The 18,424-nt window shown below is 42.8% G+C and overlaps 1 protein-coding gene across 3 annotated transcripts; it reads right to left on the bottom strand.

The window, feature by feature from the left end:
- Positions 1–1,509: 1,509 nt before the first annotated feature.
- On the bottom strand, positions 1,510–16,448 carry LOC139573225 (extracellular matrix protein 1-like). Of its 3 annotated transcripts, none has more exons than XM_071396451.1 (11): positions 16,123–16,436; positions 15,333–15,389; positions 15,163–15,231; positions 14,597–14,674; positions 14,129–14,481; positions 13,713–13,918; positions 7,049–7,138; positions 4,026–4,311; positions 3,628–3,845; positions 2,397–2,484; positions 1,510–2,190 (listed from the first exon to the last, which is right to left on the bottom strand). In XM_071396451.1, exons 1-11 carry the CDS (start codon positions 16,184–16,186, stop codon positions 2,008–2,010), a joined length of 1,692 nt encoding a protein of 563 aa, XP_071252552.1. In that variant the 5' UTR covers positions 16,187–16,436; the 3' UTR covers positions 1,510–2,007. The 3 variants fall into 3 exon arrangements, with proteins under 3 accessions (XP_071252552.1, XP_071252553.1, XP_071252554.1); XM_071396452.1 differs by having other exon boundaries at positions 3,631–3,845; XM_071396453.1 differs by lacking the exon at positions 7,049–7,138 and having other exon boundaries at positions 16,123–16,448.
- Between the last annotated feature and the right edge of the window lie 1,976 nt (positions 16,449–18,424).

The raw sequence follows: 18,424 nt of genomic DNA, 5'->3' as shown, positions 1-18,424 counted from the left end.
GATAACTTAAATATCCTCACATCACTTTGTTGGGCAAAGACTCAACATCAAAACTCAAAAGAACAGACAATGACTCTTCTGTTTCACCACTTGCCACGTTGTCTGCGTCGCACCAAATGACGAGTATCACAAACACCGGGAATCTTCCCCTTCAGTTGGTCAACTTTTACATTTACTGTTAACCCAGTAATCAATCCTTTCAATGGTGCCATTTTGTTGAGAGCAAAACAATTCACATTTCTTGCCCCCATTTGTTTAACGTGGAGTGCCTTCTCCCTCTGACCAGCAGAAACACAAACAATTATCACAAGACCACTTCTGGTTACCCTCACCGATTCCACAGCACACATCTCTGTTTTAACCAACCTGAAACCACAAATGGATCAGCCAAAAGGCAGGGGTCCAGTTTTTCCCAATACTTCACTCCTACTGTCACTCCTCTTTATCCTGACCCTCGGGCTCAGAACTTCACCACACCTACCACCTCCGATACGTCAACCTCGTTCACTTCCATTTCTCCTCCTGTCTTCAGCTCAATCTGCTTATACTTTCTACAATTCTTCTTTAACAAATTATCTCCATTTTTTTCTGCCATTTTTAACCAACTCAAGCTCAGCCTCTTCCTTCCTCTCTCTCTACTCTGCCTCTCTTTTCCCTCCATATTCCAAATATACATCTCCTTATGATAATACTGCACTTCTCCTGACATACATCTTGTTCTTGCATTCTCAAGGGATGCCATTTAGCCGGCAGTCACAATCTCCACAATCTTCATCTTGATGTTCTTTATCAAAAGCTACTGCAACGCTTTTCCATTTCAAACAAGCGCGCTCTTCCCTGATGTTGCCCTCCCAGTTCAGTCAGGGGTAAACTAACATAGCAGGCATAGAAAGAAGACTGAGCGGAGTCCCCACTTATGTTTTTCAGGGGAAGCAGAAGTTAGTTAAAAAAATACTGTGTCCCTGAAAACCAGAAACATCCGCCAACGCTGCTATGGGTGGGGTATACAGACTTCTGCAACCTGATTGGCTGAACGCAATATGCAACATCTGGGACTAACATTCTTAGCCACTTAGCATGGTGGTGGAAAATAGTGTTTCATAAAGAAAGCACATATTTTCCCGTTTTTTTTCTGCCTTCTCGCCACTAAATCAAATGGAGGAAATCAATGCCTTTGCAGCCTGAATGGAGAATGTTTCAACTAAGAACCGGTCCACCGGGGATACAAGTGTATACAACCGGCTTCATACAATGCCTTTGGACGGTAAGATGAAATGACTCAATATCGCCATCTGCCAGGCTTTGGGCTAAACTCTGTGGCTGTGACAGCTAGTGAGGACCCTGTCTGTCTCTATTAATGCAAGTTCTACGACACTAACTTAGTGGATAAATGTCAGTCACACAGTCACCATAACATAATATTTCAATGTTGTTCATGTGTCAGATAATGACAAATTACATTAACTGGCAGTGCTTCACTCCAAAATGATTAAGACATGGCACAGGAAACATTTTGAAAATATAAAGATTTATTTCAAATGTTAGAACAGGAGAACTGGACTAGCAGTTCTGTAGCTATAAGAAAAATACAACTAACAAATCTGAAACATGAGTATAAAAATAAGTGGTCATACAAATGGTGATTTAATTCGTAAAGCAGATATATCAGCTCTCCAGGTGTTCTATCATAATAACACCCTCTTAATGACAGACTGACAGTCATACTGAAATATTATGTGCACTCGGATACCATACATTAATTGGTTGTCATCTGGCCATGCTAGAAAATATGGAATAAATGTAACTTTCTAACTATAAATTCTGCTTACTCTTACCCACACCCTAACTCCTGTTTGACTAAATCATGCACTTGCTCAACAGTTCTTCTGTATTAGCCAATTCTATCATGGTCATGTAGTGACTACTGCACAAATCCCCTGACCGCCAATTCAGATTGGCCCACTGCCATCAGAGTGAAACGTGAAAAGTCATCAACATAAACAAAAATCAGGCGAGGGGGCATTTCCTCTTTCTAAGGCGTGGGGACTTGGTTGCCTTGGTGATGGCATTCATGAGCAGGCCGGAGAGGCACTTAGGGGCGTCCTGGGAGGAGGGAGGGCAGCATTTCTGGAAGACAGCAGGGGAGGAGGGCTTCTCTGCAGAACAGCGGCTCTCCGCCAGCGTCACTAGCTGGGTTCACAGTCAAAGAGAGAAGTTATGAAAACAACAGTATTAAAAAGCCTGCTATATGCTTAGACCTAAAATATAACTTTCAGTCTAAGATCCTGTAGACACTTGATTGCCAATCATGTTCATTTTATCCCATTGGGACAACCTGGTTAATATGAGATATGGGGTTGTCTGAGTGAACCTGCATTATTAAGTGTCGAACTCACCTGTATCTGAACACATGCAGTTCTCTGGTCTGCTGGCAGGGAGCAGCATTGGCCCACTAAGTTCTGGACAGGGAGATCCAAAGGGAACCTGAGAGACCAGATTGCAAGATCATCTCAGTATACTACATCTTTGTTTAACTCGATAATCAAACCAAATCAGTCAAAGATCTTTGTTAGACAGATATGTACAAATGTCCCTGGATCAAACTAGCTGCTGTAATAAGATACTTGTGAAAGTTATTGTATACTATTGTTTTTAAACTTTTGGTAATGGTTTTTGATACAATGCAAATCTGGAATTTTAATGTCACTAACCACGTTTCCATCCACAATTTTTATGCGAGTTAGCTCATACCGTATAAAACAAAATGACGACAGTTGTAATGGAAACAGGAGTTTTTGGTGAAATGTTATAAATGCCAACAGATAATGGTTCGTTTGACATGGTGGGATCTTTTTGTGTCTGTAAAATGTATTATGTGAGAAATGGCGGTGGAAACAGCTTTATGTGCAAATATTGATATAATAACCATCATAGCAAAGTAAACTTGTAGTCACGTGATAATATGATGTTGTCCTTCCACTACGACTCAGGAAACTATACAGATTATTAGGCTACAGATGAAACAAGTTATGAAGAACTTCACAGGGTGGTGAAGACGCACAGTGATGAGCTTGATGTTCCTTTCCAATAAATATTGAGGGTCTTATTCTGGTGACATGGTGATTGATGATTGACTGCCATTTGAAACATGTAAATTGCTCGCTGTTATCCATAATAATCTCATAATGTAGACTAGCCTACCCACACTGTATCTGCTAGCTGTTGGCTAGAGTACATGTGCCAAGACCAGAGTTGGCACATTTACTATTTATAACAACAGTTTCTGTGACAAATCTATCGGTAGAGTTGGAATTATGATCGAAACACAGTGAAATTCAGATTTCTATTCAGGAAAATAGAAAAAAATACATTTTGTGTGCACTACAAAAATCAGCAACAAGTTAGTTTGGTGGGAAAATGGCAATATTTAAAATCTGTCACCAACGGAATGGAAACCTAGCTATAGTCACCATCTACTACAGTGAAATGTACCCTTTCTGAAAGTTCTGGTTCTGTCACCCAGAAAGATAAACAATCAGGCTGGGCAGCATAAAAATGTGACTGAGGAGGAAAAAGGTCAAATTAAACACACACACACACCGAATAATGCTAAACAAACACACTTACTTCTTCTTGATGATCTTGTATGTTTCACAGATGTGTCCGAGGGTGTGAGTCTGTGGTGCGGCAGAAGCAGAGTCAAGCTTTTGGTCATAGTCTGGATGAGGGGCACGGGAGGAGAAACAGGTGTACCTGTCCTCACCTTCTCCCACATCACAACACGAGGAGTTGCGAAGTCTCCCCTTCTGCTCTTCCTCACAGAACCTGTCAAGCACCTCACGCCACTAAGAGAGGAGAGAGATGGAAAAAATATATTATTGTTCACTGTATAGAGGATAGTTTATACAGTTGTTTCAGTTTATCAGCCTTCTTCAGTGTAGGTATGAATTGGATCCTTACTTTTCCCACGTTACCAAGTGCAGGTAGGCAGGCCATAACACACACACACACACACTGCTCCTTACCTTTCCCTCAGCACAGGGTAGCACGTCCTCCTGTCCCTTACAGCAGTGTTTGAACCCTCTCTCCAGCCGGTTCATAGCCTTTGATTGGCGAGCCAGCCAGCCAAAGCCTGTACGTGGCAGGCACTTGGGGGTGTAGAGAGGGCGGTGCTTGCGTAGACGGCAGACCAATCCGATGTTGTCGAAAGTGGGGCGTCCAGGGGGGAAGCTGATGTCAGAGTCTCTGGGAGAACCTTGGGGGCTCTTCTTGGGCTTCTCCCCTCTGATAGTACGCGGACCGGGCTGGGACCTGGGAGGAAAGGACACAATACATGTAGTCATTAGTTGACATAAAAAAGGACAATTTGAACATAAAATTAACCCTAAACTAGGGCTGTGGAGGTCATGAAATGTTGTCTGCCGGTGATTGTCATGCAAATAACTTGACAGTAATTGAAAGTTGATTAGGCCTACATAAACACATTTAGCATCTCCTGACTTCCACACATAGCCTACAAGCCACTGATGCCACTGTCAGTCTCACGATAATTGACAGTTAATTAGGCCTACATAAACACGTTGAGCCTCTGACTTCCACGCATAGCATAGCCTACAAGCCACTGATTCAGACTTTAAGAACATCTACATTTGAAAAAGTCTAATAAATCCATTTAATATAGCCTACACCAGCGGTTCCCAAACTTTTTATAGTCCCGTACCCCTTCAGACATTCAACCTCCAGCTGTGTACCCCCTCTAGCACCAGGGTCAGCTCACACTCAAATGTTTTTTGTTGTTGCCATCATTGTAAGCCTGCCACACACACACTATACGATACATTTATTAAACATAAGAATGAGTGTGAGTTTGTCACTTCCCACGACCCGGGTTGTGACAAAGAGCTCTTATAGGACCAGGGCACAAATAATAATAAAATAATAATAATTTTGCTCTTTATTTAACCATCTTACATATAAAACCTTATTTGTTCATCGAAAATTGTGAATAACTCACCACAGGTTAATGAAAAAGGTGTGCTTGAAAGGATGCACATAACTCTCCAATGTTGGGTTTGTTTAGAGAGAGTCTCAGTCTTAAATCATATTCCACACACAGTCTGTGCCTGTATTTAGTTCATGCTAGTGAGGGCCGAGAATCCACTCTCACATAGGTACGTGGTTGCAAAGGGCATCAGTGTCTTAACAGCGCAAATTTCAAAGGCAGGATACTCTGACTTCAGCCCAATCCAGAAATCTGGCAGTGGCTTCTGATTAAATAAAATTTTCACATAACCGTTTGTTGCAATTTCAATGAGGCTCTCTTGTTCAGGTATTGGTAAGTGGACTGGAGGCAGGGCATGAAAGGGATAACGAATCCAGTTGTTTGTGTCATCCGTTTCAGGAAAGTACCTGCGTAATTGCACACCCAACTCAGGTGCTTCGCTATATCACATTTGACATTGTCCATAAGCTTGAGTTAATTTGCACACAAAATAAAAATCATACAATGATGGAAAGACCTGTGTGTTATCCTTGTTAATGCAGACAGAGAAGAGCTCCAACTTCAATATCATAGCCTCAATTTTGTCCCGCACATTGAATATAGTTGCGGAGCCCCTTGAATCCTAGATTCAGATCATTCAGGCGAGAAAAAACATCACCCAGATAGGCCAGTCATGTGAGAAACTCGGCATCATGCAAGCAGTCAGACAAGTGAAAATGATGGTCAGTAAAGTAAACTTTAAGCTCGAAAAATGTGTCAATACTTTCCCTCTTGATAACCAGCGCACTTCTGTATTTTGTAAAAGCGTTACATGGTCGCTGCCCTTATCATTGCATAGTGCAGAAAATACACGAGAATTCAAGGGCCTTGCTTTAACAAAGTTAACCATTTTCACTGTAGTGTCCAAAACATCTTTCAAGCTGTCAGGCATTCCCTTGGCAGCAAGAGCCTCATGGTGGATGCTGCAGTGTACCCAAGTGGCATCAGGAGAAACTGCTTGCCCGCGCGTTACCACTCCACTATGTCTCCCTGTCATGGATTTTACACCATCAGTACAGATACCAACACATCTTGACCACCAAAGTCCATTTGACGTCACAAAGCTGTCCAGTACTTTAAAAATATCTTCTCCTGTTGTCCTGGTTTCCAGTGGTTTGCAGAAGATGATGTCTAGCTTAATTGATGCCCCATAAACGTAACGGACATATACCAATAGCTGTGCCACGCCCGTCACGTCTGTTGACTCATCCAGCTGTAACGCATAGAATTCACTGGCTTGTATGCGAAGCAGTAATTGTTTCAAAACATCACCTGCAATGTCACTGATGCGTCATGAAACTGTTGTCGTCTTAATTCTCGCAACAACAAAAAAGACTCCAGTGGCTTATTTTGTTTCTAAATGTCTGTGCAAGAGGTAAGGTTTCATCGAGTTGTGTAAGAAATTGTATAAGATACTGGTAACTTGTTTTAACCACTTCTCAACATAAGCTATTCTTGGCACAACATGCACCCATCCCCACTACTTTGTCAGACCCACACACACATCCCCTCCCCCATGAATAGGGCCTGTGAAAACAAACGCACATGCAGGATGCCTTTGGATGTGACTAGGACAAAGAACTGTGTGAAAAGCCAATGGAATGTCGACATCAGGCCGAACAGGACTACCCACGACCCAGATCGACCAATCGGAAGGCCAGACGACAAGATCAACCTACTTTGCTTGTTGCCTATATAATCTGTATGTACTGTTTAGAGGGCCCTCTTCCGACGATTCAATACGAGTCAGACAGAAGGAGCCGTGATGCACGATTTACTAAGATATTTTTACATATTAATAAAAGGCCTTATTATATAATAATCCACCTCGTCCTATGTCTCTACTTGATCTCCTGTCTCCAATAAACGTTTTACTAACAGTTGTGAGATAGTACTTTTGCACATTTAACACACTGTGGCTGAGGAAAGGCACTACTCCCAATATAAGTGAACCCCAAATCAATGTAGTTCTCATCATATTTGCGCCTCTTCGTTGGTCCAACGTACCTGTCTGTTGTTCGGTGCCTTCCCTGGTAAGGGGGCAGTAGCTCTTCGGCTACATCAGATTCACAACTGTCAGTGTCCATGCTACCTGGGCTAACAACAAATGTAGAATTAATGATGCTAGCATTGGATGTCTTCGTGGAAGCGGATCAACTTGTGTCGTCAATAGGTGCAGTACTGCTGGTAGAGCTGGTATGTGTCTCTATGGACGCGAGCCTTTAAAAAAAAAAACATTTATACATTTTAGAGCAAACGGAATAAGCAGCAGCTACGTTTGCCTACATACGGACGGTTAGTGGAATTCCCGCAAGAGAGTAAAGGTTAACGTGATTGGATGTTAATTATTTGACTAGGCTACCTGTATTTGACATTGTTTTGTTATTTCGCTGAACACTAGATGGTTTCATTTTATTTTTGGCAGTGAAACGAGGCTACTAAGGCGAGAAAAATATAAATGGACTGTTTGAAAATGGACTGTTGGACTGTTTGAAAATGTGAAGAATAAAAATTTAAAAAATGTATTATTATAAAACCTTTTTTAAAATGTGAATCACACTTTTATTTGGCGTACTCCCGACGGCATTGCGTACCCCAGTTTGGGAATACCTGGCCTACACCGTCACAGTAAATCCAATAAATGTATTTTAGACAGGTCTAAAGAAACATGATATGAAGAAAATGTAGTCTATTTAAGAAGAACAGAATAGCATACTCAGTTGTCCTTATGTCAGTCCCTGATCAGACTATGCCATATGGCTGTGGGCTACACTAGTTCATTTAGCAGACAAGATTGTCTTAGAATACCGTGGCATTATTTTATAGTATAAAGAACACAATGAACATAACTGAAATAAAATAGAAAGGATATTTTCTCCAAAGGATTTCCAAGAAAGTACGCATATGCAGCTATTTTTTCATTAACAAAGAAACAGGTCCTCCTACAGTGAATTCGGAAAGTATTCAGCACAGGTGACTTTTTCCAAATTTTGTTACGTTACAGCCTTATTCTAAAATGGATTAAAGAAAACACATTCTCAATCTACAAACAATACCCCATATTCAGAAAGCAAAAACAGGTTGTTGTACATTTTTGCTAATTTATTACAAATAAAAAACATAAATACCTTATTTACATACAGTACCAGTCAAAAGTCTGGACACACCTACTCATTCCAGGGTTTTTCTTTATTTTTACTATTTTCTACACTGTAGAATAATAGTGAAGACATCAAAACTATGAAATAACACATATGGAATGATGTAGTAAACCAAAATGTGTTAAACAAATCAAAATATATTTTATATTTGAGATTCTTCAAAGTAGTCACCCTTTGCCTTGATGACAGCTTTGCACTCTTAGCATTCTCTCAACCAGCGTCACCTGGAATGCTTTCCAACAGTCTTGAAGGAGTTCCCACATATGCTTAGCATGCGTGTGCAAACTTTTGACTGATGCTGTAAGTATTCTGACATTCTGAGATGTTTCTACAACTTGGAATCCACCTGTGGTAAATTAATTTGATTGGACATGATTTTGAAAGGCCTGTTTATATAAACACACCTGTTTATATAAGGACCCACAGTTGGCAGTGCACGTCAGAGCAAAAACCAAGCCATGGGGTCGAAGGAATTGTCCATAGAGCTCCGAGACAGGATTGTGTCGAGGGACAGATCTGGGGAAGGGTACCAAAACATTTCTGCAGCATTGAAGGTCCCCAAGAATACAGTGGGCTCTATCATTCTTAAATGGAAGAAGTTTGGAACCACCAAGACTCTTCCTAGAGCTGGCCATCAGGGCAAACTGAGCAATCAGGGGAGAATGGCCTTGGTCAGGGAGGTGCCCAAGAACCCGATGGTTACTCTGACAGAACTCCAGAGTTCCTCTGTGGAGATGGTTGTCTCCACAGAGACAACCATCTCCACAGAGTTGTAGAAACATCTCAGAATGTCAGAATACTTACAGCATCAGTCAAAAGTTTGCACACGCATGCTAAGCATATGTGGGAACTCCTTCAAGACTGTTGGAAAGCATTCCAGGTGACGCTGGTTGAGAGAATGCTAAGAGTGCAAAGCTGTCATCAAGGCAAAGGGTGACTACTTTGAAGAATCTCAAATATAAAATATATGAAGGTTCTCCAGTCTCTGCAGTACTCCACCAAACAGGCCTTTACGGTAGAGCAGCCAGACAGAAGTCACTCCTCAGTAAAAGGCACATGAAATTCCGCTTGGAGTTTGCCAAAAGGCACCTAAAGGAATCTCAGATCATGAGAAACAAGATTCTCTGGTCTGATGAAACCAAAACTGAACTTTTGGCCTGAATGCAAAGTGTCACGTCTGGAAGAAACCTGGCACCATCCCTATGGTGAAGCATGGTGGTGGCAGCATCATGCTATGGGGAGGGTTTTCAGTGGCAGGGACTAGAAGACTAGTCAGGATCTAGGGAAAGATGAATGGTGCAAAGTACAGAGATCCTTGATGAGAACCTGCTCCAGAGCACTCAGGACCTCAGACTGGGACAAAGGTTCACCTTCCTATAGGACAACGACCCTAAGCACACAGCCAAGACAAGGCAGGAGTGGCTTCGCGACAAGTCTCTGAATGTCCTTGAGTGGCCGAGCCAGAGCCTGGCCTTGACAGAGCTTGAGAAGATCTGCAGAGAAGACTGTGAGAAACTCCCCAAATACAAGTGGGCCAAGCTTGTAGCGTCATACCCAAGATGAATCAAGGCTGTAATCGCTGCCAAAGGTGCTTCAACAAAATACTGAGTAATGGGTCTGAATACTTATGTAAATGTCACATTTCTGTATAAAAATAAATACATGTTTATGCATTATGGGGTATTGTGTGTAGATTGAGGGGGTAAAAGCGATTTAATCCAGTTTAGAATAAGGCTGTAACATAACAAAATATGGAAAAAGTCAAGGGGTCTGAATACTTCCGAATGCACTTTATATGCTTAATTTTGAGTTATTTATGCAACTTTAGTTGTCATACAAATGTTAGGCTATAGGTTTTGATATTTAATAGGTTCTAAGTCTGCATGATGCGACTGATGATGCTTTTGAAAAAAGCAGGAAAGGCATGTGCTCTGCTCTGTTTCTTGCGCAGGCTGCACACACTTCATCATTCACAATTTGACAAGCACTTGATAATATTCTCACCCATCAGACTATTCTTAATTTAATCTGATCTTTACATATAGCCTACTAATATGTGTGGAATTACTTTTGATTAGAATGGCCCACCTCTTCCAGTTTAGATGGACGTCATATTCTATTTGTGCCCTTCTCGTAGGCCTATTATATAGACAGTGTCGTTTTTTATTGAAATTGTTGCCACTGTCAGCAGAATAGGCTACCCTTTAACTTGTCCTATTAAAAACATATTCTGCTCATGTCTCCAGTCATAAATAGTTTAGTAGAAATGCGTGAAATGTGTTTATAAAAAGACAACATTTTTCCCTTTCAAAGAAAGAATAAACGTAGGCCTATCTGATACAGCCTAGCCATACTCTAGTCTATGCTATACACGCTCACCCATGCATTGAATGGTATTTTTTTGCGAACAATGATTGAGTTCTATTATTAGCCTAAATTATGACCATCCAATCTACTCACATTTCCAATAGTAGGCTATTTTACATAACAGCATTATATGCATGTAAAGCTTTATTATAAAAGGTGCATTTTTATGGTGAAACATATCTTCCCCAAATATGAAACTCACGCACTGCCTATGTATGCCAGTTAGGCTACACCGGTTGTAAAGCAGATGAATGTGCTTCATTTTAAGAATTGAGACATAAATATATCAGCACAAGAAAGCTGGGATCCTCTTTATTATAGTGGCCAGTCAAAACTCTGTTTTCACACCCAACTGTGCAATGACTGGGTTTATAAGAACACATGTTTCACTAGGCTCTGTAGGCTATGTGCTCTCTTACCGTGTCCCAGGAGTTCTAGGTCTGTAGGCTATGTGCTCTCTTACCGTGTCCCAGGAGTTCTAGGTCTGTAGGCTATGTGCTCTCTTACCGTGTCCCAGGAGTTCTAGGTCTGTAGGCTATGTGCTCTCTTACCGTGTCCCAGGAGTTCTAGGTCTGTAGGCTATGTGCTCTCTTACCGTGTCCCAGGAGTTCTAGGTCTGTAGGCTATGTGCTCTCTTACCGTGTCCCAGGAGTTCTAGGTCTGTAGGCTATGTGCTCTCTTACCGTGTCCCAGGAGTTCTAGGTCTGTAGGCTATGTGCTCTCTTACCGTCTCCCAGGGGTTCTAGGTCTGTAGGCTATGTGCTCTCTTACCGTGTCCCAGGGGTTCTAGGTCTGTAGGCTATGTGCTCTCTTACCGTCTCCCAGGGGTTCTAGGTCTGTAGGCTATGTGCTCTCTTACCGTCTCCCAGGGGTTCTAGGTCTGTAGGCTATGTGCTCTCTTACCGTGTCCCAGGAGTTCTAGGTCTGTAGGCTATGTGCTCTCTTACCGTGTCCCAGGGGTTCTAGGCCTGTAGGCTATGTGCTCTCTTACCGTCTCCCAGGGGTTCTAGGCCTGTAGGCTATGTGCTCTCTTACCGTGTCCCAGGGGTTCTAGGTCTGTAGGCTATGTGCTCTCTTACCATCTCCCAGGGGTTCTAGGCCTGTAGGCTATGTGCTCTCTTACCGTGTCCCAGGAGTTTTAGGTCTGTAGGCTATGTGCTCTCTTACCGTGTCCCAGGGGTTCTAGGTCTGTAGGCTATGTGTTCTCTTACCGTGTCCCAGGGGTTCTAGGTCTGTAGTCTATGTGCTCTCTTACTGTCTCCCAGGGGTTCTAGGTCTGTAGGCTATGTGCTCTCTTACCGTGTCCCAGGGGTTCTAGGCCTGTAGGCTATGTGCTCTCTTACCGTGTCCCAGGGGTTCTAGGTCTGTAGGCTATGTGCTCTCTTACCGTGTCCCAGGTGTTCTAGGTCTGTAGGCTATGTGCTCTCTTACCGTGTCCCAGGGGTTCTAGGCCTGTAGGCTATGTGCTCTCTTACCGTGTCCCATGGGTTCTAGGTCTGTAGGCTATGTGCTCTCTTACCGTGTCCCAGGGTTTCTAGGTCTGTAGACTATGTGCTCTCTTACCGTGTCCCAGGGGTTCTAGGTCTGTAGGCTATGTGCTCTCTTACCGTGTCCCAGGGGTTCTAGGTCTGTAGGCTATGTGCTCTCTCACCGTGTCCCAGGGGTTCTAGGCCTGTAGGCTATGTGCTCTCTTACCGTGTCCCAGGGGTTCTAGGTCTGTAGGCTATGTGCTCTCTTACCGTCTCCCAGGGGTTCTAGGTCTGTAGGCCATATGCTCTCTTACCGTCTCCCAGGGGTTCTAGGTATGTAGACTATGTGCTCTCTTACCGTGTCCCAGGGGTTCTAGGCCTGTAGGCTATGTGCTCTCTTACCGTGTCCCAGGGGTTCTAGGCCTGTAGGCTATGTGCTCTCTTACCGTGTCCCAGGGGTTCTACGTCTGTAGGCTATGTGCTCTCTTACCGTCTCCCAGGGGTTCTAGGTCTGTAGGCTATGTGCTCTCTTACCGTGTCCCAGGGGTTCTAGGCCTGTAGGCTATGTGCTCTCTTACCGTGTCCCAGGGGTTCTAGGCCTGTAGGCTATGTGCTCTCTTACCGTGTCCCAGGGGTTCTACGTCTGTAGGCTATGTGCTCTCTTACCGTCTCCCAGGGGTTCTAGGTCTGTAGGCTATGTGCTCTCTTACCGTGTCCCATGGGTTCTAGGTCTGTAGGCTATGTGCTCTCTTACCGTGTCCCAGGGTTTCTAGGTCTGTAGGCTATGTGCTCTCTTACCGTGTCCCATGGGTTCTAGGTCTGTAGGCTATGTGCTCTCTTACCGTGTCCCAGGGTTTCTAGGTCTGCAGGCTATGTGCTCTCTTACCATGTCCCCTGGTCTGCAGGCTGTGTTTGGAGTTATTTGGCCACGTTAGTTATGATACAAACCTTATCAAAACATATAGGCCTATGGGCTAGGCTACATGACGTGCGATTTGAAAAAGTAGGTCTAAAAAAGGCACGCGCTGTGTCTTGCCGAACTGCACATGCAGGGAATCATTAAGTGATAATACATCATTCACAAGTGATAATATTGTCACCCATCAGACTACTTTAATCTTGTCTTTACACATACTAAATAATATATGTGTGAAATGTGTTGTGATTTAGAATGGACCATTATCATGCACCTATTGGAATAGGGGAGCTTTTCCCATAGTTCATTTTAATGCAGCCAGGTAGGTTATACTCCTGTTGTAAATCGAAGCAATGTGCTTAATATTAGGAAAGTTGAGAAATAAATATAGTAGGCCTGGCCTACAGAAAGCTGATGGGATCCTTTTTTTTAAAAGAGGCCGTAAAAATTGTTTTGTCGATTGCATAGCCTATAGAACTGTTGCGCAACATGAGCTCATGGGTTCTCACGAAGTGTTTGATTAGATTTTCGATTACATTTCTATTGATGTCAGAGTGATTAGCGAGACAGTAAGGTGCTGAGTACCATTACATTAGCAACTGACTGTTAGCAAGTTTGGTACTCTACTAATGACCATCAGCACCACCAGAGCACAGTTTTGGAGAAGCCTAGTTACCGTGACTAAACAGTCACGTAATATCGTCACCATAACAGCCCTACCCTAAACCTAAAGTAAACCGGTCTCTCTCTCTCCTTACTTGTGACAAGTGTTGGGGTTAAAGGTGAAGCCAGGTTCAGGTATGGGGGAGGAGCCTGCCCCCTGGGTGGTCGGCAGGTAGTTGGGGTTTGGGGTTTGGCTATGGAAACAGCTCAGTCTGGCCCCGCCCTGTTTCTTGCAGCAGTGGTGGTGGCGTGTCTTCACTGAGAACTCATCAGTACAGAAAGTGGACAGGGTCTGTTCCCACTAAGTGACATACACAAACATCAATTCACACATGAGAAATAGAGATAAAATAAGTCCTAAAATGGTGAAGGTACAGCTTTAGCCCTCAAGGGCCTGACTCATGAACACCTTCCCCTCTACACAGCTATACAGATAGACGCCAAGGCTGATCTGTTGTGTCTGTATGGGCTTTCCTTCTCCTGAATCAAATGTTGCCACAGAAACACTCACCGCCTGTGTAACGCAGCACAGCGTCACTTCCTGGACCTGCTGTGTCCCGTTCCTATGGCAACATGCACTGTACCAGGACTCTATCCGGTTGACGGCGTCACCTTTACGACGAAGGTAGCCAAAGCCTGTCTGGGGTAAGGAGTAGGCAGGGTACCGGGGCCGACGGCTGCTATGGAGACAGATGGCCTGGAGGTTGTTAGGGGATGGCTGACCGGGGGGGAAGAGGACACTGGGGTGGGAATCCCCAAACGAGCGAGGCCCAGCCATCGGCCGACCTCCAGGTGTAAAGTCTGTGTCCAGGTGCAGGGTGATCTCCCTCTGGGTCATGTCTACATCAGCTGCCCTGGAGCCCGCTGGGAACACATACTTCTGTTACTGTACCTCCCTCACATGGGATACAACGCACACGTCATACTCCATTGGCTGTGTGATATGAAGTATACCAGCAGGGAAGGCATCGCCACCCACCTCTCTCCTTGAGGACTTTGAGCAGGTAAGGCTTCATATGTTCATGGGTGACCTCTCTCTGCTCCATGTCAGGAAACTCTACACAGTGACAGACAGGAGTTAGTACTGACAGCCATACACTAATAACATGTCATGTGCCTACACTGTATTAATTACATGGCAGAATGGCATGGGCATAGGAGAGGATGTGTCCCAAATACTTTGGAATACCTTCCTTCTCTCGTTTCCTTTCTTTCATTAACACTGATAGATCTGTGAATAGGCTGGATAGAACAAAACCCACCTCTCCTATGGGTTACAGTTAGAACACACTCACCTATGGGTTACAGTTAGTTATGGTAAGAACACACTCACCTATGGGTTACAGTTAGAACACACTCACCTATGGGTTACAGTTAGAACACACTCACCTATGGGTTACAGTTAGAACACACTCACCTATGGGTTACAGTTAGAACACACTCACCTATGGGTTACAGTTAAAACACACTCACCTATGGGTTACTTAGTTATGGTAAGAACACACTCACCTATGGGTTACTTAGTTATGGTAAGAACACACTCACCTATGGGCTCCCAGAGTCCCCCAAAGTCCACCTCCCTCTGGGTCATATCAGGCTCCAGCTGACTCGCCCCTGGAAGACATATACATGCAGCACTGTGAGGGCATTGAAACACACACACACACTACATTTCACACACACTACATTTCACACACACTATATTTCACACTAACCTTGCAGGAGCTCCTCTAGGTCAAAGGAGGCCTCTCGCTGTAACATGTCAGGCTTATCTATGGAAGGGATGAGAGAATGTAAACAGACATAAAAACACAGAGACCGGCACACACGCCCACTGGTTACATAAGCCATCACACTCTGATCATGTAATGCCAGTACTGTTGTCCACCACCTATATTTCACATAGAAATATGACTTATAGATATGTTATTCTCATTGAAAGCAAGTCTAAGAAGCGGAAGATCTGTTCTATGTGCGCTATTTCTATCATTCCCATTTCTTGTTACATTTTTGCTTCTGGTTTTGTATACCAGCTTCAAACAGCTTAAAATACAAATATTTTGGTTATTGAAAAGGAATTTCATAGCGGTTTAGATGGTACAATGATTCTCTACACTATACATTACTTGTTTTGTCACAAACTGAAATTAGGCTAACTATTAGAATTTTAGCAACCAGGAAATTGCAGGGCCACTTCTGCATATTGCACCTTTAATTAACATGGCGTGAATTCTTTAGTCTAGATGTTTGTTACACCTAGAATAATAGTTATACTGTTAGTAGACTTGGACAAAGTTGTTCCACACTAAACTGGTGGAATGGAATGTATCACGTCCAACAAATAATGTTTTTCTTCATGATCTTGATAGTGCATAAAAATGGCCTCTTCTGCGCACTTCTAACAGACCATGCACGAACAGAAGGTGAGCCATAAACATACCAGTACATAAAACAAGGACAGAAAAAACTGATGATTACATGCAGAAAACGTCGTAAGCTACAAACCTTCAGATGCCGCGGACACCAGCACTAATGCACACCAGCAGGCTAGAACCCAAGACCAACCCATTTCGAGTACTGACACGGGAGGTGTCTGATATCCTTGTCCTCTTTCACAGGACTGTTTCCACTCTCTCGGTCTCGCCCCTTTTCACCACCCCACTCTCTTTCCCTGTGTTTCGAAAAGTCGTTCCAAAGCCACGTCAAGTTCAGGAAACGAACCTTGAGCGTCAAATCAAGGTCCTTCCTTTTCAAACCGTTAAGTCTTTTTGGAGCGGTATGAAATAGAGAATGAGAGTTGTGAGAGGGCATAGATACATGTATGTTTGTTTTGTGATTGGAGGGAAAAGAAGGAGGGATATTTTCCACCATGAGTCAGCAGTGGCGTGTTATCATGGAAGGAAGCCAGGCTTCTCCAATGGATAAATAAATAATTGTCCTTCATTTCGCAAGAGGCGAAATGTATCACACTGGAGAAAGCATCGGAACGAGCGAAACAGCGCCTCTCTGTTTGCGTAGCGTCGAATGCAAGGGAAGCCAGCAAGCATTTGCCCTCCCTTGATAAAACAAGTATAAAGTCATAGCCAATCAGTGTTGAGCTAAACCGAGTGAGCTCAACTGTGAATGGTCCTGGCACACCCAAAAAAGTGTCAAGGAAGCCAGTTTGGACTTGGCTGCAGTCCAATCACATCACATCATGTCACATCCAGAGCCAAATGTCATTGACAGAAACAACTTGAATCTTGTTGTGTTGTTGTCCTCCAGTGACTAGCTAGCTAAGATTGTCCCTTTCCTAAATTAGCCATGGATGAAGATAAGGATTTGGACTTGTGGTTTTACTTAATTCTCCATACTGGCAAATTATTATAACAGCGATTCTGATCCAACCATAAATTCATACATTGTGCCCCATGCCTGAGAGGATAGAAGTTCAATATGTAGCTAGATGTAGAAGGCTAATGTTAACTAGCTGGCTCATCGTTTCCCATGAAAACAAGTCAGGCTAGGGAACAAGCATTCTAGCCAGGTAGCCTAGAACAACAAAAAATAAAGGCGTGTACTGTATGACAGAGTCATAGACCGTTTGGTCAACAAGAAAGAGAGGAGGATGGCATTGGCATTTCTCTACAAGTAGGGTGAGTAAACTTGTGCGTGCATGCACACAGGCACTCACACACACTCACAAATCAAAACCATGGACAGCCACATCATATTTAGCTTATGTCGATTGGACAAAATTATTTTTGCTATCTTTTAGTTGTCACTGTATTAGACTAAGCATGATTTGATGATGTTGAAATTATGAAGTTGAAATGGTGCTGGAATAGAGGAGGCAGCTACTGTTTTCTTTGCGACTTGAGTAACTCTCCGTGGTTCTAAATCAATAGTTGTTTAGTAGCCTGAAAATAATCAGTTTTTAACCTTAACATAAAATATTAATTGGGAATGATATAAACATTAAAATATCGTTAAGAAATTCTCAGCAATCTAAATCGGAGTACATTTTTCATCAGTACTAAACACAATTATCACGTTGACACTGAGCATACTCAAATTGGTCAGCATGGTGGAAATAACTATTTCCATTCCTATAACATCATCTGTAGAAACTCAAATTATCTTGTTGGACAAATCCAGGTAGTGACTCCCGGTTTAAGTAACATTTCTTCCATTTGGTGCCTAATGAACATGACCCAGGACAAGCATCATGATCCCACTATTTATAAGGGCAATGCCTATGGACTCTATGTGCCATTAGCACAAACCTGCTATAGTTCCTGAGTATTATCATTATCATCAAATTGTAATTTGTCAATAGGTAATAGGTCCAATAAATTAGGAACAGATTCACTCTCAGGATCAGAGGGTTCCCACTCTCCATTCAGCATGGGCATGGTAACAACAGTGTCAACATCTTTATACACAACTTCTACTAAAGCTGTTGGGCAGTCACAATCAGCATAACAACAATCAATCCATAATACATTAATTTCTCCACTCATATAGTTATTTATTTACTAAAAACTTATTCAAATCAATCAGTCAGTTTACAAAAAAAATCTTTCAGTTTCCAAATCATAATTAAAACCCAATTAATAATCCAACCCAAATTTAGAATTACAATACTTAGTGATTCACGTTAGTTCTATCACTCAAAGTTAAATCCCTCGACTTAACACACACTGGCAGAATGTACATTTACATACAATATATTCATCTTATAATTCTAGTATTAACTTTTCTCATCACGGTCATAATTACAGATCAGTATCTTAATGGATTCTTAGTCTAAATTACTATCATTTTT

The sequence above is a fragment of the Salvelinus alpinus genome, chromosome 4 (assembly GCF_045679555.1).
Source record: "Salvelinus alpinus chromosome 4, SLU_Salpinus.1, whole genome shotgun sequence".
Taxonomy (NCBI): Eukaryota; Metazoa; Chordata; class Actinopteri; order Salmoniformes; family Salmonidae; genus Salvelinus; species Salvelinus alpinus.
This window is presented reverse-complemented; position numbering and strand designations above follow the sequence as displayed.